Source organism: Bactrocera dorsalis, chromosome 4, assembly GCF_023373825.1.
Source record: "Bactrocera dorsalis isolate Fly_Bdor chromosome 4, ASM2337382v1, whole genome shotgun sequence".
Taxonomy (NCBI): domain Eukaryota; kingdom Metazoa; phylum Arthropoda; class Insecta; order Diptera; family Tephritidae; genus Bactrocera; species Bactrocera dorsalis.
In genome coordinates, this window is record NC_064306.1 from 5,658,396 (window position 1) to 5,680,135 (window position 21,740).

Consider the following 21,740-nt stretch of genomic DNA (forward strand, 5'->3'; position numbering starts at 1 on the left):
TAATAAATGTTCCACAAGTTCAGTTCAGTCTGTTTCAGAAGTTCAAATCTCTGCATATCTTAACGGATTTTCTTTTATCTACTATTAGCTGTCATACTGCTGCACTTTATTACTTCAACATATGAGTGTATACACGCAAGTCTCCAATGACTCATACAGCGAATGCGGCGCTTCGAAAAATTCCCTTTAACTTAAGCACAGAATATGGGAGTGCAAATGTGGTTTTCTTGCAATTTTCAATTATTTGTATTAGAGAATAAAAACAGCAAAATATTGGAGACATCGCCGGCATTAACGGTGCACATAGGCGATTGTTTATGCGCGTGTATTGCAGCCACATACACACAATGTATAAAAAAAGCTTTGCAAAACAGTGTTTGATAGCTTACGAAGCGCTCTTCGAGCAACGAATATACTCTTAAGTGTTTTTTTTCGTATTTTGTGCTCTTTAATTATACATTTAAGGCGTTTATGCTATTGAATGGCTTGCGGCATTATGGGGTTCACACGTTCATTCGCAAATTGATTGTGTACGGTTTCGCGGTTACTCATACGCCATGGCGTACAACTGAGCGTACGGTGTGCTCAAATAAACGTTAATGCTCTCAAGCAATATTGCCACATATAAATTATTTTTATTTGAGTTTTTAGCTTGCGATCAAATACAGTTGGGTTAAATAGTGTGTAAATTAAAAAAAATATTAGTTATGAAAAAAAAAAATCGCAAAATTTACTCTGCGCTCATTACACAGCAAAAAATTTGTAGCAAAAAATTTCCAAACACGTGTTTAGGGCGTTAGTGCCTCAAAATAAAAAATATTAAAAATAAATGAATTTTTTTTCCTTTAGCAAATTTTTATAAACTTTAAAGTAGCAGCAAGGAAATACACTAGAAAAATTAGTAACTCACTATTTTCTGTATATCCAAAGCAACGAAAAATATTAGCCTAAAAAACACAAGTGCGCTTATAAATATTTTAATTACCAAAAAACTAATCAAAGCAGTGCTTTGAGAGTTAAAAATAAAATTTTAAAAGCAGTGCTTTAAAAATTATTGGTAAAAAATTTAAATTATCAAAGCTGTGCTTTGAATACGTACGCCAATACATAATCAACAACAAAAGCTGCAAAAACATAATAAGCAGCTGTAAAAATTTAACAAAAAACAGTAGTTACAAAAAGTCAAAATACACCACAAACACAACATGGCATATTATCACCACAGGTGAGTTTATATAGTGAATTTTGCGTTTATAATTAATAGATAAAAAAAGATTGGGGAACGTTTTATAAAATCTTATAATTCATGAACACATCACATCGAATGACTTTTCAATATTTTAAAATAAGTTTAAACAAAAATAAAATTTAACGTACAAAGTGTTTTCCGCGCTCAGCTGTTGAACGAAAGTGGGTTGAAATCGATGAGTTATTGGTATAACCTAACAATGATTTGGCCAAAGTTGCTAAAAACTTTTTATTTCAAAATTTTTTTTTTTTAAATTTTCAAAAAATATTTATTTCAAAAATTTAGAAAAAATATTGTTAAAAATTTCGAAAAAATATTTTTTAAAAATTTCGAAAAAATATTTTTTAAAAATTTCGAAAAAAGTGGTTTGTAAAGTTTCATAAAATTATTGTTTAAAAATTTCGAAACATGATGTTTTCAAATTTTCGAAAAAAAAATTGTTTCAAAACAAAAAGTTTTGTTTGTTTCGCAAAATTTTGATTTAAAGTTTCGAATCATTTTTGTTTTTAAATTTTCGAAAAATATTTCTTTCAAAATTTTCGAAAAATTTTCTCAAATTTCGAGAAACAATTATTTGTAAAGTTACGTAAAATTATTATTAATAATTTCAAAAAAAAATGCTAATTTTCGAAAAAATTTATAAGAACACCAAATATTTTGTTAAAATTTTGGAAAAAATTTTGTTTTAAAATTTTCCAGAAAAAAAACGTTGAAATTTTTGATAAAATTTTGTTTTTAAAATTTCGAAAAATATTTGATAAAAGTTTCGAAGTGCGAAAATTAAATTTCGAAGAATTTTTGTTATTACAAATTCGAAAAATTGTAATTTTAAAAATTACTACATTTTTGTATCGAAAAATAACATAAAATATTATGAGCTTTTCTGAAACTAAAATCGTTTATTATTTGTGACAGGTAATTGATCCAATGTAGCTGAGCTGAAAAACGGCACACCCTAATATGAATACAACTTAATTTTAATAGCAAAATTTTCTTTTAAGAGCAATTCTCGCATAAATTTATTGCAAAAATTAAATTATATTCTCTGGTAAGCCTGTATTGGCTGTTACTTCACTGGCGAATATTTTTTTTTATTTTTGGTTTTGTTGTAATTTCTTGCACATTTAAATATCACTTGTTTGTGGTTTTTACATTTACTAGAAATATCTGTTTTTTTCGTAAGCGCTGTGTCCGCAAGTGCAAACTGCGCCAAAAAGCAGCAAAACAGACGAAAGCGCCTACCGGCGACAAAAACAAACAACAGCAACGTACAACCGATTGTGGAGCTCGAAAAGTGCACGAAACAAAAAACTGCGAGCATTGCCAGCTTTTGCAGAAAGAAACACTTATTTTTTTCGTATTTGTATAGATGCGACTGCGCGCCTGTGTGTGTGTGAAAGCCGAGCAGGCGACCCGAATGCTAGCGCATTGCCCTGGCATGCGCTGTGGCCGCCGCATTTTTGCTGTTGTTTGTGGCACAGTGATGTTGTGATTGCTTTCGCTGCACTCCGTACTTGTTTTTATTGCTGTTGGCATTTCGCTGTTGCTTGTTCTTGCTTTTGTGTAAATTTTTATGAATGAAAATTTTGTGCTGGCTGTAACAACCAACGAACGAACGAATAGTGCCGAACCGAGCGTATACGCATAATGCCGACCACTACACAACACGCATACCAGCAGCAGCAGCAATTGCAACAACTGCTGTTGTTGTGTGACTGCAGGAATCAGGCAAGGCGGCAAGGCAAGCGCTTATGTCGCTGCTGTATGTATATGTTGTTTTATTCCTTTTTGTTTTGTTTTACACATTGCACTTGCCATTACTCCCCGCCCCTGAGTCACTAATTTCCCCTGCTGCTATGTATTCGCACTAGCATTATATTGCATGCGCTCTTTGTAGCGCTCTTTTGTGCTCTTTGCACCATACAACTTGCTCTACGTACTCCACGTGCTACTTACATACATATATACATATGTACCTACATATATGCATATGTATCTGTCGATTAGACGCCTTTATTTGCATTTTTTCATTGCTCCCCTCTGAATACGCACACCTATTGGTCGCGGCGCTGCTGCTGTCAGTCAATCGAGCAACACGCCAGTCAATATTTGCTGCGGCGCTGCAGCCATTTGTTCAGACGAACAACAACCACATAAGCACAAATGTCTGTACAAGTGTGTATGCGCTCTTCCGTGCCTGTGGGCGCCGGTTAAGCCACCCAGTCAGCGTTGTCTGCATTCCAACATAGCGGCGGCTTGCAATTTCAATGCTATACAGACACAAATACATTTGTATATGTGTTTGTGTACATTTAGTTGTGTGTGTTTTTGTTTTTGCTGCGAAATTTGCCGTTAAAATGCATTCCACCAGGCAAGCAGCTGCGCTGCGAGCGCAGACGTTGACGCTGTCCGCAATAATGACTTGGCTTGACTTAGTGAATGCCGTTACAATCATTTTCACACCCCGCTATATTGCTGACATGCGGGTATGGGCTGTATGTGGCAAAAACGCAGAGAGGAGCGCTGAATATTTATATTTCTTGATTCACACGGATTTTTTTTTTGCATTTTTTTTTTATTTGCAATAATTAATTACAAAAATTTAAATGCAACAAAATGCGCGTACAAAGTATTACATTTTCCTAAGTGTTTACTTAACAGTCTAACACCCTTATAAATGTTTGAAAATATCGATAGATGGGTAGTTATCGAAAAGAAAAATCAACAGTGGCTTCATGGTTTAAGAGCATTAATTAAACATTTTTAGTCATTGACATTTAAAAAGAAACAAAAAAAGTCATTGACATGTGAATAGAAGAAAAAACGCTAAGTTCAGCTGCAGCGCAGCAATAACAGCCCCCTCGGCTGCATTTCTTATAGCATAAAAGTTTATAAAAAGCTCCTTGCTCGGCCAGTTTGTATAGCAGCTGTATGCTATAGTGCTCCGATCTCAACGATATGTTCGGAGATTGTAGCGTTGCCTTCGAAAATGAGTTTTTGAAAACCAAAAAATAAATATTAATTTAATTTAAAATAAAAATAACTGTTTGTATGTATTTATTTTTATATAATTACAAACACACGCATTTGCTTCTACAGTCAGTCAAGGCATTTGCACCAAATTTTTAGTATTATTGTTGTTGTATTAGCTGCATTTTCGCGCAACCACCGTAACTGCCGCTTATCAATCAACAGTAGGCGTGTATTGCCACAAACCAACAAGCCAAGCAACATACAAATAAACAGCACGTACGCAATAAAAGCCAATATGTGCACTACAACAATGACAACAACAACAATGCCAGCGACATCGCCACCACCATCTTGCACGGTTTGCACTTGTCTGCATTGCCGTTTTATTGTTATTATTTGTGCTTGTTGTTGTGTTTGTTTTTGTTTTTGTTTTCGCCTCTTGCATTCCCACCAATTTGCATGCAGCGTAAAAGTGCAAAAGTATGCATGTACTGTTTGCACTTTGTACTTTCACATGTTTGTTGTAAAAGAAAAAAAAAACAAAAACAGACAAAAACAATTACAAAACAATGTGTGCAATTGTTTTTGTTGTTGGCCGGCGCGCGCAGTACACACAACAATTTGCGTCTTTTGTGAATGAGTGGCGCGCAGCAATAAGGCAATTGGTGACGCCAAAAAGCCCCAGGCAGCCCGCCCCGTCGCAAACACCACAAATATGTAAGTGCACACGAGCTACCATCTGTGTGTGTGTGTATGTGTGTGTTATAGACTCGTTCGTTCGCCCGCCCAATACACACACACACATTGCTGACATACACTTTCCCACCGCTGCAGACGGTTTATGACCCGCCCTCCATAAATGCATGTGCATGTAGTATGCTGCACTCTCGGCTGCAGTCGGCACTAGCCGATGCTCAAGTGCGGAATATAGCGAAAGCAATAACAACAAACAGGGTGAAAATTGTAAACAATCATATTTGCTTGGCATTTATACATGTATGTGTATGTGGGTATGTGTGTGAGCGAGCTGTTTTGGAATTGCGTTGCATTTTTGTTGGCATATCTATGAAAGCTGTTTTGTAATTTTATGTACTTACATACACATTAGGGTAATGAAAACCTAAAGTTTGTTGCAGCTAAAAATAATTATTGTTTTTAATATTATTAAAATAAAGAAAGCATAAATGTGGCAAAGATTATTGGTAAAAAAAAATTTAAAAAGATTGGCGCACCCTAATATGATTACATTTCAGCATACTGCGTAGAATTTACAAGAAATCTTGCATATTGAATTTTTCGCTACCAATATTATGAATTTTTATCTATGTATGTTTTTATGCGTATTAGGGTGTTAAAATTTTTTTTTATATATTTTTAAAAAATACCGGACCCTAATATGAATGTCATTTCATCATTTTTGAAAAAAATGTAAACAGTTTAGAATTTTTTGGCTAATGAATGTTTTAAAATAACACAATTTCTATATGTTATTTCATATTTATGCGAACACGCACGAATTTTGTCGAAGAACCGAACAGCTGACTGTTCTGATAAAAATTTGACATGAAATTTCGTAGCCAAAAATTAAAAAAACTAAAAAATAATGAACAACCAGCTGTAACCTCAAAATCACACAATGGAGTGTAGTTAGTTATTCTAATAAGAATTATGCAGCCTGAATCGTTGGCCAAAACTCTTCATTTTATTTACTTACAGCTAGATACCGATTCAAATTACCAAATGTGGTCAAAACCTTCGCCACTTGCTTGCCACATTAAAATTTAACGAATTCTAATCACAAAATAAATAAACAAATAAAAATAGTGGTGTTAGTGTACGCAATAGCGCTGTATTATCGAAAGTCGATAACAGTTGCAGTTTATTTGCATGAAGTGCATTAGGCTGTATACAGATGAAAGTAGTGCGCATAGTATAGAAAACTTAAGTAGTTTCATGAAATAATATTTTTTATTTAATTTCTATAACAGTAAATGTATACAAGCATTAATATAACAAAATATCTTTTGTCAGCGATTTTTTAAGTCTGTTACTATTTTATTATTAGACTTGTAACTGCTTTGCTGTTGATTTCTTTGTCAAAACGCTTGTGGCTGTACTTTTCTGAAACTTTTGCGTCAACAAAAAAATTTATATTAACTCATCAGCGTTATTTCGCAGCTGAGCATAAATAAGCACGTCACTCAAGTATCCACCTTTTAACGGTTTTCAATATATCATTGCACTTTATGTACGCGAAAATGCAAAATAAAAAATGAAATGAAAGCAATTCTTGGAATTCTAAGTAGAAGGCAGGCAGGAGTGCGCGCTTACATGTGCACATGCATACAAACGAATACATGCATTTGCGCATAAACCTCTGCGCCTTAAAAATCATTAAGCTGTGCCATGGCGTTGACTCATCAACGCCGCCTACTCAAAACGAGTGACGAAAAAAAAATTGTAAACATAAATGCAACTGTGCGACTTTATAAATCTGATATGCAAAAAAAAAACAAAAAGAAAAAAAAACTATGCAACAAGTATAATTTTTCTTTCTAATTAAAAAAAATGTTTAGTAAAAAAAAATATTAAAAATAAATTTAGCAAGGAAATAAATAAAAAAAAAACTAAACTACTAACAAAATTTATAAAAAAAAATTTTGTAAAATTTTTTTCATAATAAAAAACTGATATGAATTTCAAACAACAAAATTTAAAAATTGTATATGTATGTATATTTAAAAAATTTTACTAAAAAATTTTTATAAAAAAAAAAATTGTAAAAAACTATTTAAAAAAAATTAGTAAAAAAGACGACCAAAAACTTTAGTAAAAAAAATACTAAAATTTGTATAAAAAAAAGTTAAGCAAAATTTTGATAAAATTTTTTCAAAAACAAAATTTTTAATATTTTTTTTATATACAATTTTATTATTATACATTTTTTAATAATTTTTTTTTTTTATAAAAATTTTTAAATTTTTTCTGATCTTCATAACATCAATTTTATTATTTAAAAAATTTTACTAAAAAATTTTCATAAAAAAAATTAAAAAAAAAATGTAATTAAAAAAAAAAAATTATTAAAAAAACGACCAAAAATTTTAATAAAAAAGTTTCTAAAATTTGTATAAAAAAAGTTTAGTAAAAATTTGATAAAATTTTTTCAAAAACAAAATTTTTAAAATTTTTTTTATATAAAATTTTATTATTATATATTTTTTTAATCATTTTTTTATATACAAATTTTAAAATTTTTTCTGAACTTCATAATATCACTTTTCATCGCACAACAAAATTCTGTTATCCACTTACGCCTTGCGCTGTGGTGTCTGTTAATTTCTTAATAAACGCTGGCTCGGGTCAAATAAATTCCCATTCTCATTAACATGAAAACGGCTGAAATGGCAAAAACGACTAAGCAAATCCAAAAAAATTGCAATTTCAGCAGTGCAAAAGCATAGCTGCGCTTTCGACGAAGGTAGCACAGAGTTGCAAAGGTATGCGCAGCCACAAAGCATTGGCCGGCAATACCAAGAAGTGCAAATATTTTCGCGCATTTTTATTTTGCTTTTATTTGCTCACTTCCACTGCCGCATAAAGCGTTTGTATAATTGCTGTTGCTGCCGCTTTTACTGTTGTTGTTATTAAATTTATGCTGATGCTAAAAACGCGCGCCAGCAGCATATATGCACATATGTGTATATGTATGCATGTAGAGTGGAGGAAGAAAGCCGACACGAAAATGCAAATACTGCAACAGTAACCGAAAAATAACTCATTTTTTCGATAAACAATTCCTGGAAGAGCGGCGCGCGCATCAGCAAAAACACCAAAAACAACAGCAACAATAACAGTATAACAACAAAATGCGATGGCACAGCCATTGGCGACCGTCCGCATGGAGCCGGCAAGCAGCATAGCCGTCTACGCAAGCGTTGGACTTGTTGTTTTCATTATTCACTTCGTATGTGTGTGTGCGTATGCAGAAGTCGATATCTATGTATGAGTTGTTGTTGTTTGGCGCAGCTTAAAGTGCAAATAATAACAACAACAACAGCGTGTGCTATGGCAAAAATGCTTACAGTTTTCGCTGCGCCTAAGTCAGTGTTGAGAGCGGCAGGTTCAACACACTCGTCGCGGCGACACGAACACCAGGCGACTAATGTTGAACGCGACGACGACGTTGCGTTTTCTTCGTGCCACAAATGCGGTCAACAACAATTCTTTTTTTTTTCAAAACAGATACATATTATCAATAACAAAACAAGCAATAAACTTGTCTAGAGAGCATTCCGCAAAGAGTTGCAACGAAGAGTGGCACATAGAGCAAGAGATTATGTGAAGAGTGTGACAGTGCACGGTAAATTAGGCCAGCGGATTTGCGGTTGAATGTAAAACGAGTGCGCTTTGGTGTTGCCGGACATTATTGAACGCAGTCATTGTGGCAGTTGAATGTGTGACTGAAACTAGATTTTTCTTAAGTTGACTAATAATGAACCCTAGTTTCGGCAAGCAAACAATAACAAATCTCTCTGCGTAGTTTCATGTTAAAAAACAAACTTCAAGGTGTATGTTCGAGCTTCGGTTGCCCTTGTTTTAAAGGCATTTACAAAATACAACCCTAATATTATAACAACTTTCTCCTCATACAAAATATGCTGAAAGTTAAAAAAATTTTTGCCGAGGGGAAACCGAGTTAGTAAAGGTATAAAACTTAATTTTTTCCTTATTTCACAATTTACCATTCAAGCAACTTGCATATGGTGTAAAGCAATTGACGGCTTCTCAGTTCATTAGTTGCAAAAAATAAAAACAAACAACGCTACGATTTGCATATTCGAGCTGCGATATCCCTTACTTCTAAAGCTTCTACAAACAACAAACTCATTTCTATAACAAGATTTACCGCATACAAAATATGGTTAAAATATAAACGTTTTCTGTCGAGGGAGAACCGAGTTAGTATAGGTCTAACATATAGATTTTTTCATAATTTCGCAATTTTCCGTGTGAAACTCGCTTAAGGAAGCAAACAGCGCACGATAACCGAAAAACGCTCAGTTCTCACAAAGTCGTGCGCAATAATTTCATATCATCTGCGTGATCTTGCAACATATGCACTTTGTATGTAAACTAACCTCAATTTGTTGATGTGTACATATGGCAACACTGGCAGACAGTTCCGCTTTGCCGAGTGTATAAGGCGAATAAAAGTCGCAACTTAGTGACCGAGCGAAAAAACAACCAAAAAAAAAAAAACCCAACGCGTTGTTGCAACAAAAACAACAAGCGCCGCAGCACATAGGAAGTGCGACGTACATGCCGCGGCCCAAGTGGGTCGTAGAGTGTGCTGCAAAGTCAAACGAAAAAAGGCATACGTTGCGTTCCAATCGAAAACAAAACAAAAACTACAACAACAACAATAACATACAAATATATGTATGTATGCTATGTATGTAAACGTGTGCGTGTAATGGCATGCGATCAGTCAAAAAACACAATAACAACTTGAAAAATGTTGATTGCTTCCCATGACTTGGCCGCGCTTTTGGCGATTGCTGCGACAAGGCGGCGGGACGGACGATCACCGCATGCTGTTGCATGCAGCGTGTCAGGCTGTGGTGCATTCCTGCGGCATTTTAGTTTTATTTTTGCAGTTGTTTTTTTATGCCACTGCCACTACGATGATGACGTTATGGCAAAATGTAACTGGATGCGCGGCGTGTGCGCGCACACATACTTACAAACAAACACGGACAGCAAATACCAGCAACTTGGCTGCTCGAAAAGACACAGTCACTCAGGAATGCCACCGGTTGGTTGGCTATAACTGACTAACCGGACGCTGCATAGTTGGCCAAGTAGAAGCAGAAGCAGAAGAAGGAGAACAAGAAGAAGAAGCGAGACACAATACGGGGTAGAAGCGCGGTCAGCAGGCGCACTGACTGGTACTGGCCGCATGCCAATGCCAAAACCAAAACAACAACACTGAGAATATGATCGTATTGATACAACGACAGCATTCCCAGACTAGACAACAACAGCAACATATGAAAATCAAGTTGAAAGCACAACAGCAACAACAAGCAGTTAGCAAGCATAGAAGCAGCTAAAATAGCCAGCAACCAACAACAACATTTAGACCAACAACCGCAACAACTAGTTGCAGCGACGATGTGAATGGACTCGGCTGACGACCCGCGTCGCGACGTCGGCAGTGGTATGCGCTGTAACAACAAAACACTGCAAAAGTCAGCAAGAAAAACAAAAAGAGAAGCGGAAAAGTAAACAGAAAACAAAAACAAAAACAAAAACAATAAAATACCAAATTGAACTTTTAAAGCTTTTCCATGGAATTTTGCGCAGACGCACAGGAAGCAAAAATAATAAATGTTGTGGCATACAAAAAGCAATAACAATAAGAACAAGAGAAACAACAACTGCAACTAATAATGTATTGCACCAATTTGACAACGGACACAGCAGCGGCAATTAATGCTGCGTTGCTGACAGAAAGTGGCACGCACACATATGTACATACATGAGTGTAGGTATGCACTAAGCAATGACGGCCCGACCGTCTGCCTGCCTTTTGCCACATGCTTAATGAAAAAAGCGCCAAATAAACGCAGCCGCAGTTAAAAGCTGGCAGCAGCTACGAAAACAACAACAAACACTACCAACCAAAATAATAATAATAAAATAAATGACTTCCAAGAAATTTGCGGTGATTTTTTAGACGCTTTAGCGCTGCAGCTAATTTATGTTTTAGCTGCATTTCTGCGAGGTTTTCAGCGCGGGTTTTCTTTGATCCACCATTTTGATTTTCGCTTAATCGAATTCAGGCTTAAAGCTTGTGGACTATTGTGGTAGCAATTAATTCGCATTTAACGGAACTTTTTCCATGTTTGGTTGTTGTTTAAAAATGTTGAGAAAGAAGAGTTCTTTCTAAATTTATAATTTCCTCCGAGTAGGTGCATAATATTTATGATTTTTTCTTTCGAAAATATGTTGATAATATTTAAACAAATAATTTTAATATTTTTTCTGTGGAAAATATTTTAGTAATATTTTTAATAATAATTTTTATATTTGCTCTCTCGAAAATAATTCAATTATATTAAAAAAAAAAACAATTTTTATATATTTTCCGTAGAAAATATTTTATTTATATTTAAAAAAATGCAAAAAATATGCAGAAATTTTCTGCTAAAAAAATTGTTATGAAATTAAAATTTCATAATTTAGAATTAAAAATTTAATTAAATTTAAATTAAATAACTTAAACAAAGATTAAAAAGTTTTAATTAAATTTTTATTTCTTTTAATTTTTTGATCAATAAATTTAATTAAAATTTTTTTTGAAAAATTTAAAATTTTATATTAAAAAATTCAGGTTTTATATTAAGAACATAAAAATTAAATTTAATTAAAAAACAATTTTAAATTTAAAAAAATTTTAATTTTAATAAAATATTTTTATTTTGAAGAATTTTTTTAATTTATTTTTTATTTATTTTAAGTTATAAGATTTAATTTTTTAATTAGATACATTTTTAAATTTAATTTTTTTTAATAATTTAATACTTTTTTTCCAATTTTTTTATTTTTATTTTAATTTTATTTTTATTTATTTTAAGTTATAAAATTTGATTTTTAAATTAGATACATTTTTAAATTTAATTTTTTTTAATAATTTAATATTTTTTTTAAATTTTTTTTAATAATTTAATAGTTTTTTTTTAATTTTTTTATTTTAATTTAATTTTTATTTATTTTAAGTTGTAAAATTTAATTTTTAAATTAGATACATTTTTAAATTTAATTTTTTTTTAATAATTTAATATTTTTTTTTTTAACTTTTTGCTTCATACTGCCTGCTAGAGCGGCAAGGAAGAATGAAATTTTATTTTTGAACTAAACGCTGTGTGCGTTTGAATGCGCCAATTTTCCATTTAAAAAGTTTTGAATGAAAAATTAAAATTTCAAAATTTAGGTTTAAAAATTTAATTTAAAAATTAAAAATTTTAAACTAAACAAATTTGATTTAAAATTAAAAAAAATTAATTTTTAATTGAGAAATCAAAAAAAGTAATAATTTTTAATTAAAAAAATATAAAAAATTAAAGTTTTAATTAATTTAAAAAATTAAAAAAAAATATTAAAAAATTAAAACTTCAAAGTTTAGGATTAAAAATTTTTTTCGAAAACTTGATAATTTAAAATTAAAAAATTAATTTTTTTTAATAAAAAAAATATTTTTTTTACTTTAATATTTTTATATTTAATAATATTTTAATATTTAATAATTTTTTTTTATTTCTTATATATTTTTTGTTGACTTTTTATTGGTTTATTTTTTTTTTACTTTTCCCATTATTTTTATTTTTTTCTAATTATTTTATTTTTTTTTAATAATTTTATTTTTTTTTAATAATTTTTTTATTTTTATTTTTAAAAATGTTTTTGATTTTTTTTAAAGTTTTTTTTTCTCAAAATTTTTTTGTATTATTGCTTAATTTTTTTTTATTCAATATTATTTTTTTGTATTACTTCCAAATGATTTTTTTTATTAATTTTATTTATTTTTCATATTTTCTAAATTATTTTTTTATTTAAGTTTTATATTTTTGTACTATTTCTGGAGGATTTTTTATAACTTTTTTATTAATTTTTATTATTTTTTGATTTTTTTTTTTATATTTTCTAAATTATTTTTATTTATTGTTTCAATTAAATTCTTTTTTTATATTTTTTAATTTAATTTTAATGCAAACATTTGCATATACACATACAAATGCATGTGATCACGCGTTGCACACTCCACTCTTATAAAAAATCATGCGACACTTTGAACCGCATTTTCTGTTAAATTTTACATTTCTATGAAAAACGAAAAATATACCTCAAAATTTTTCCGTTGTTTTCAAAATAGAAATTTATTATAGTTTTCAGCCAGTCAACAATTTCAAAAATTTCCCGTAGATATTTTTTTTTAATATTATGCTGTGGATTTCGCAATAGTTTAGTTTTCTCGTTCCGCCTTCGTCGTCACACATTTCGTTTTAGTTTTCCGTCTTTTTGAAAAATCCAAATACCAAACTTTGACTAAACAAATTTTGTTTTCGAAAATTCGTGCAGTGAAAGGAGCCGCCAAACAAACTCGCAAACGCTTTAACAAATATCCTGCTGATACAAAAAAAAAGTCTTTCAGACGCACTTGTCTGTGTCACTGGAGACGTGAGTGCGCGTGCGTGCGTGCATTTAGTATGCTTGTTGCGGTATTTTAAGGCAAGCGTGTGTTGTGAGAAAGAAAATTTATTGTTGCTTTTCAAATTTTCTACAAACTCTGCATAATTTTAAACAAACTGACTTTCGTGCGAAATTTAACGGTGTCATTTTGAGTCGACAGCCTAAAGCATACAACGCAGACAGCAATACTTCGGTAAAATTAAGCAAAAAATAAGTGAAGAAGCAAGCAATAGTTGGCAAATTTTTATATAAAAATTTTATTGTGAAAAACTGGATACGAACATGTTGAGGTATGTGTGTGTGCATAACCGGGAATTTAGGAATTCTGCAAGCGTGTATGTGTGTGTGTATGAGTGCGCGTGTGTCATGCCACAACATAAACGTGAGGCAACCACCTTCTCTCATGCAATAATGTACGCTATCTACTGCTCATTTAGTAGTTTTATGTTTCTACGCCTAAATGTATGCTTCAAAAATGTAATTAGCAAGCGAAAATATGTGTACGCGCAATTATTTTCAGAAAAAACGATACATATGCTGAGCTAGAATTTATTAGCACGCGGCCAGTGCGTGAAATATTAAAGCGCTGTAGTGTAGCATACTTTTAGGTGCTAACTAGCACAAGCCTACGTTTTTTGAATTTATTGTCTATGTAGTTTAGTAAATATCATTATAATTAAACAGCTTGCTTACTCTTAGCTGTATTTTTTCAATATGCAACAAAGTTGTAGGCGACGTTTAGCATACTTTTAGGCGCGAGGCAGCCGAAATATGAGTTAGCGCGTTTCTTTGGCTTAATTGTTGTTGTAGTTAATTAAATATGTTATAATGTTTTGGCAAATGTTAAACATTGCCTACTTTTAGGCGCATTTCTGCAAGCATACACACATAATTTTAGGCGCTAAACCGAACAAAACATGCTTTCGTGTTTCTTTAGCTTTATTGTTGCTGTAGTTTAGTAAATGTACACATACATTGACAATTCTCTCATATTGCCTACTTTTAGGTGTACGTTTTAAAATATTAAACAAATTATTGCGCAAAAAGAAATTAGTAATAATTATTGGCCACCCTTTAGAGAATTAGAGATTTTAGTACTCGCTTACACTCGTACTTTTCTATGCAGTTACACTTTGTATTGTATATTCTTCTCATGCTACACATACATACATTTGTACATACATACATATGCATTGTATTTTTTCTCGCTATATTTTGTCACACTTCCACAAGCTTACTTCACTTATGCGTTGCTGTTGTTGTTGTTGTTATTGCATTTGTTGTTGTTGTTGTTGTTTTATACTTCAACTTTTATCTCTTCTTTGTTCACAGTGTTTCGACATCGAAAATTCTTATTAGCGGCATACCGCTGCAAACGCGTTTCGAAGACATCGAACCGCTGCTAAAGCCATACGGCATCGTCAAACAGTGTGAGGCTGTGTCTAGTAAGGACCCCAATACTCAGACTGTACATATAACATTCGAAAATCCCGATCAGGCTCAAAGGTATTACATTATGCAATTTGTTTTCTTTTCTTCTCTTCATTTTATTATTTGCGTTTTTTTTTGTTGTTGTTGTTGTTTATGTTTTTATGTCGCCTCGGTGTTTTTTGTTACATTTATCATTCTTTAGCTGCACTTTGTTATCTAGATCTTTCAAATATGTACGATTTTTTTATTTTACTTTTTTAATTTATTTTTTCTTTTTTATTTCTTTTTTTATTTTTTTTTAATTTATTGTTTTTTCTTTTTAATTTATTTTTTTTGCAACGTGCATTTGCTTTCTTAACTCTTCGAAAAATGTAATACGAGTGTTGAAACGGAGCTTTGAATGTTGCAGTTAAAACAACTTCGAAATTCGAAATTTGGTTATTTTGGGTAATTTGTAATGAAAACACTACAAATTTTACGATTTCGCGAATTTTGAAACGAAACTTGGGTTAAATCCACTAAGCTTATTTGATCTTCGAAATTCGAAATTTGGTAATTTGGAGTATTTTTTATCAAAATTCGACAAATTTTTCGAGTGCGCGAATTTTGAAGCGAAACTTGGCCTCTTTATGGGTTAAATTAAGCTTATTTTATTTTCGAAATTCGAAATTTGGTCATTAGTAGTATTTTTTTTATCAAAATTCTACAAATTTTTCGAGTGCGCGAATTTTGAAGCGAAACTTGGCCTCTTTATAGGTTTCAAAATCTGCGTAAAGCATAACAGATAACTGCAAGGTTACAGAGATTTGTTTTCAAGGTTTTAGATACAAAAACTCGTGTATATTGTGAGGCGTAGAGCCTTAGTGCTTTTCGTCTTTCGTAATAAAATTCTACTAATTTTAGAAGTTCGTAAATTCTCAACCAAAACCTATTCTCTCTATGAGTACCAAAATCTTCGTATTATCAAAATCCAGAACATGTTTCAGGAACTTGTGGGATCAATCGAATCAAAACTCTACCTATTTTCGGTGTTGGCAAAGTTTCAAATGAATCGTGTACTCTTTTTGGAGACTTTTGTCAAGTGGTGGGTTCCACAAACTGCGTTATATTAAAAACTGAAACATATTTCAGGAACTTAAACTCTTACAGAGCATTGAACTCTTAGAGAGAATTGATTTGAAAGTAGAGAAGTTGAAAATACAGTCCAAGTACTCTTCGTTGTTCGAGTACTTTCAAAATTGTAATATTACATACATTTTCTCATTATATGTCTATAAAAAAATTTGCAAGTCTACAAAAACCTAACCCAACTTTTTATTTTCTTTCGTTAATTGCAGAGCTGCTGGCGGATTGAACGGTGTCGAATTCGAGGGCAACAAATTGCACGCCGAGCCATTGGACAAGAACCAACGTCGCACCAATCGTAATCAGCGCAATCCATATCCCGGTATGCCAGGACCCGGACGTCAAGCTGATTTTCCGCTGCGCATTTTGGTGCAAAGTGAAATGGTCGGCGCCATTATTGGCCGTCAAGGTATTACCATACGCACGATCACACAACAAAGCCATGCACGTGTTGATGTGCATCGAAAAGAGAATGTCGGCTCACTGGAGAAGGCGATCACCATTTATGGTAATCCGGAAAATTGCACAAACGCGTGCAAACGCATTTTGGAGGTGATGCAACAGGAAGCCATCTCAACGAATAAAGGGTGAGTACTGGCATAAATAAGAGAACGGGTTGGTCAAGCTTCGCTATGAACTTTGCAAATTAACTCCAAATGTTTAGCATAGTTTTATGAGCATATGAAAATAAAATTTGTCTAACTTCTTTTCTGGTCTCTCTCTCTCTCTCTCTCTCTCTCTTTCACGCTAACTCGCCAACTAACAGTGACATATGCTTGAAGATTTTGGCCCATAACAATCTAATCGGTCGCATTATTGGTAAAAACGGTAATACGATCAAACGTATTATGCAAGACACGGATACGAAGATCACTGTCAGCTCGATAAACGATATCAATAGCTTCAATTTGGAACGTATCATTACGGTTAAGGGCCTAATCGATAATATGTCACGTGCCGAGGCGCAAATTAGTTCCAAACTACGTCAAAGCTACGAGAACGATTTGCAAGCAATGGCGCCACAAAGCCTAATGTTCCCTGGTCTACATCCGATGGCCATGATGTCGACACCCGGCAATGGCATGGTATTCAACCCAAGCATGCCATATCAATCGTGTCCGGGTTTCCCGATGTCCAAGACACCGGCTAGTGTGGTACCGCCTGTCTTCCCCAACGATATGCAGGAGACCACATACCTCTACATACCGAACAATGCGGTGGGCGCGATTATCGGCACCAAAGGCTCATACATACGCAGTGTCATGCGTTTCTCCAATGCCTCGCTCAAGATCGCACCAATCGACAACGATAAACCGGCCGAGCAGCAAACCGAACGCAAAGTGACGATCATCGGCACACCCGAAGGCCAATGGAAGGCACAATACATGATTTTCGAGAAGATGCGGGAAGAGGGATTCATGTGCGGCACCGAAGATGTACGACTAACAGTCGAAATCATGGTGGCAAGCTCACAGGTGCGTACCAAAAACCAAACAACAAACAATTACTTTAGAATATGTATGAATAATGCATTTTTGTGATCTCTATAGGTCGGTCGGATAATCGGCAAGGGCGGACAGAATGTGCGCGACTTGCAACGTGTCACTGGCAGCGTTATCAAGCTACCAGAGCATGCGGTGGCGCCAGCATCGGGTGGTGATGAGGAGACTCCCGTCCATATAATCGGGCAATTCTACAGCGTACAGGTGAGCGCAGGCAAAATCAAAAAAAAAAAGCGCAATTGTTGTTGCTATTTACGAAATTAATTGCAAAAAATTGTGTGTGTTTGTTGTTTTTTTTTAGTCGGCACAGCGACGCATACGCGCCATGATGATGTCGACGAATCCGCCACCGGTGACCAAAAAACAGAAAGCCGCCAAGGAGCAAACCGCCGCCGCCGCCGCTGCAGCAGCTGCTGCCGCTGCCGGCAGTGGGACCCAGCAGCTGCAGCAGCAGCAAGTAACACAACAGCAGCAACAACAACATCAACTGCAACAGCAGCCGCAACAACAACAACAACAGCAGCAGCAGTCGCCGCCGCAGCAACAACAACAGCCACCTGCGTCAAGTCAGTAAGCCAAGTAGTAAAAACACAAAAACAAATAAAAATTATAAATGCGTTTCAAACGTTTTGTTGAAACTACTTATTACATATTTTTTTTATTTTTATTATTATTATTATTATTTTTTTTTTTATTAAATTAAATGCAGAGAAATGTGTATGATGATGATGTATTTAGGTTTTCTAATATACTATTAACATAATTTTTAAATATATATTGCTTTTTTAAACAACAACAACAACGCTGACAAGTCAACGTTGTGGGTGTTAATGTATAACATTATTGCTGAGTATATGCTGATGACAGAAATTATGATGATAATGAATACAAAAATAGTAATGACGGTTATGGTCATGCAAAAGAGCACAGCAAGAGAGGTAAATTTCGGTAGAAGCAGCAGAAAAAGCAAACGAAAATATTAAACATTTGCAACAAAACCTAAAACAACAACAGAGGAATATATAAACAACAACAAAAAATATATAAACAACAAAAAATATATATAAACAACAACAAAAAATATATAAACAACAACAAAAATATATATAAACAAAATTTGAAGTCCGTTAAACAACAAAAACCAACTTGAATTGATGTAAAAAAATGCAAAATACACAACACACTGAAAAAAATATTGAGCAACACTAACAGCAAATAAACAAAAACACAACAACAACACATTTGTTCGCTTTTGTAGCAAAACGAAAGCACGCAGCCTCGCTATTTATAAAAAAAAAATAAACAATTTTGCAAAATAGCCAAATTGCATAAAAAATTACGGTGTGAACTCCACATAAGCAGCCGAACTAACATTACAATTTGAAAAAATTAGGCCCAAATGTCAGTTGAAATGTCAGCAGAAACACGCATTTGCAGTATTGGAAAAAGCATAAAAAATAGCAGTCATAACCAAAATTCAAATACAAAATTTGTACACAGTAAAAGCAGCTGTAGCCCAACAACACTGAAAAAAATTAAGTGCGACAACCAAAAAATGAGCAACGTCAACGCTGCATATGATAAGTAGTGCAAAAATAACTATAGTAAATGCAAAATTGCAGGAAACAAACAGAAAATAGTGAGAATAAAGCAAAACTCGATGAATTTGCAGGTAAAATACACAAAAATATAACTGGCAACATTACGGCATATTTAAAAATAATGAAAAAATAACCTTTAAGGGGTTTAAATAATTTTTGAAAGACAAAAAAATATTTCAACTGCAAAAATAAAGAAAAATCACACGCATTTAACAATATTAAGTATAAAAAAAAAACAAAAAAAAAAAAAATTTTTTCCAAAATTGTTTTTTTTTTTTTTTTTTGAAAAATATGTACATACATATATGCAAACACATACCGAAATATCAAAAAAAAAATTAAAAAAAAATATATTAAAATATAAAAATATTTTTTTACACATTTTTTTTCAAATTTGTTTTCAAAAATACGTATATGCAAACACACTAAAACTAAAATATAAAAGCAAACAAAATTTAAAAAATCCAACTTCCAATTTTTTTCCACCAATTTCCTTTTTTTAAATTTTTTTTTTTAATTTTTTTTTTTTTTTGAAAAATAATTATGCAAACACATACTAAAATATAAAAGTAAATAAAATAATTTTTGACACACATTTTGTTTAATGATTTCAAAAATATATGCAAACACGCGTTGTGTTTATCTAAAATATAAAAATAAAACACAATTAAAATTAAAAATAAAATAAAATTAATTTTCGAAAAAAAAAAATTTCCAAAATTTTCAACTAATTTGACTTCAGTGACAAGAGAACACATTAAAAACAAAATTAAAAACCATTATAATATTGAGCAACGTGTGGTAAGAGCGTAAAAATAATCGTTTTTTGGTAAAAAAAAATCAGAAATCATACGATAACCGTTATAAATGCGCTATTAACGCAAACTAAATTGAGCAAACTTCAAAAATCAAACCGCAATAATTGTTCTAAACTAAATAACGAAAAATATACGGTTTCACAAAAAAAATATACAAAAATAAAAAAAATTTTATAAAATTTATGTGAAAGTGAGAAAAAATCACTAGCAGAAAATAGTGGTAAACTCAAATAATACTTGCTTAAACATATGCAGTGTACGTTGTGGCATAAATTCGTAAAAAAAAAATATTTTTTAGTAAAAATTTGGCAACACTTAAAATAAAAAACAATAAGGCAAGCAGTTAATTATTGCAAAAAGTACAATAAAAAAATATTATTTTTGCAGGCAACGGAAATAAATCCGATGCATTAAAGAAGGAAATAAATCCGCCGCATTAAAAATAAAATATTTAACCTACATATAGTTTGGTAAAATTGCAGGAATTTGTGTGCAAAAATTTAGCAAAAACTGGCTATAAAAACTCAGTTGCTTGCACAAGCGAAAGTTTCTTTAAAGCCGTGGCAAAAATGAAAAATCAATATAGAAGTGAGCGTGCTAATGCAAAATTAAGCAGACTACATAGAAAGTGCAGGCGCGTGTGGCAGTGAATAAAAATTTTTGTTTCAAAAAACACAAAAATAAAATTTAATTAAAAAAAAATAATATAATAATAAATAATATAATTTTGATATTTTTTTTATTTGCTTAACAACTTTCAAAAATAAAAGTTTGCAAAAATTTTTGTAAAAAAAAATAATAAAAATAAAATTTAATTTCAAAAATCAAAAATAAACAAAATTACAACAAAAAAAAAATAATATTAATTTTATAACATTTTTTTTATTTACATAACAACTTCCAAAAAATAAAAGATTAAAAAAAATTGCAAAAATTTTAGTTACAAAAATAAAAAAAATATAATTTAATTTCAAAAAACAAAATTACAAAAATTCAAATTATATTAATTTAATCATATTTTCGCTTTTATCTGCATAACAACATTTTTTTTATTTACATAAATTTTAGTTTAATAAAATAATAAAAATAAAATTTAATTTCAAAAAACAAAATTGCAAAAATTCAAATTAAATTAATTTAATAATATTTTCGCTTTTAATGCCAAAATTAAAAAATTTGCAAAAATTTTGTTTTTTTAAAGAAATAAAAAATTGTTGTGTGTAATATTTCAATTTTTTTACTGCAACATTACTACGCATGCGCTGCCGCACTTTTTTTTTACCGTCACACTTAATTTTTTATTAGTAAACTCACTTTGCTGCTAAGAAAAACTTTAATCCGTCATAATTTTGAGCGAGACGCGAAAAATCAGCGAACAAAGCGCAAATGTGTTCCTACAAAATGTAGTGGTAAAACAACAAAAACATAAAAAAATCGACAAAGTAAGCAGCTGTACTTTGTGTTGCTAGCGTCAGCCTAGCAATATTACACTAACTCAACCGAAAGTAACTACTTGAACAACTAGTTCCATTAAAAAAGTTTCTACATATTTAAATTGTTTTTGCGTCTAGTGAGAAATGTTAATTGCGTTTGCCTTGAAACGGTGCTGAAATGTTTTAATTGCATACAGACTAGTATGAGAAATGTTGTTTAATATGAGTATAATAATTAAAGTAAAGTAAATAATTCCTTTTTTTTATAAAACACAAGTAAATTTTTAATTAATTTTATATATACACATGTATTGTTTGTTTTTGTTTTCTTTTTTTTTTAATGCAATTGACAG

General features: G+C 31.7%; 1 protein-coding gene across 13 annotated transcripts in view; it reads left to right on the forward strand.

Annotated features, from left to right (window-relative positions):
• The window catches only part of LOC105232101 (insulin-like growth factor 2 mRNA-binding protein 1), an 84,300-nt gene extending 65,455 nt beyond the window's left edge, over positions 1-18,845 (forward strand). For 3 of the 13 annotated variants that reach the window (XM_049454434.1, XM_049454433.1, XM_049454432.1), the window contains exons 4-8: positions 14,810-14,983; positions 16,246-16,620; positions 16,800-17,508; positions 17,584-17,739; positions 17,837-18,845. In XM_049454434.1, the coding sequence (XP_049310391.1) occupies positions 14,810-14,983; positions 16,246-16,620; positions 16,800-17,508; positions 17,584-17,739; positions 17,837-18,109 (1,687 nt within the window). In that variant the 3' untranslated portion in view covers positions 18,110-18,845. Of the gene's footprint in view, positions 1-849; positions 1,226-13,115; positions 13,891-14,809; positions 14,984-16,245; positions 16,621-16,799; positions 17,509-17,583; positions 17,740-17,836 lie in introns of those variants that run through there. The other 10 variants (XM_049454435.1, XM_049454436.1, XM_049454441.1 and 7 more) reach the window with 7 other exon arrangements.
• Positions 18,846-21,740: the final 2,895 nt, after the last annotated feature.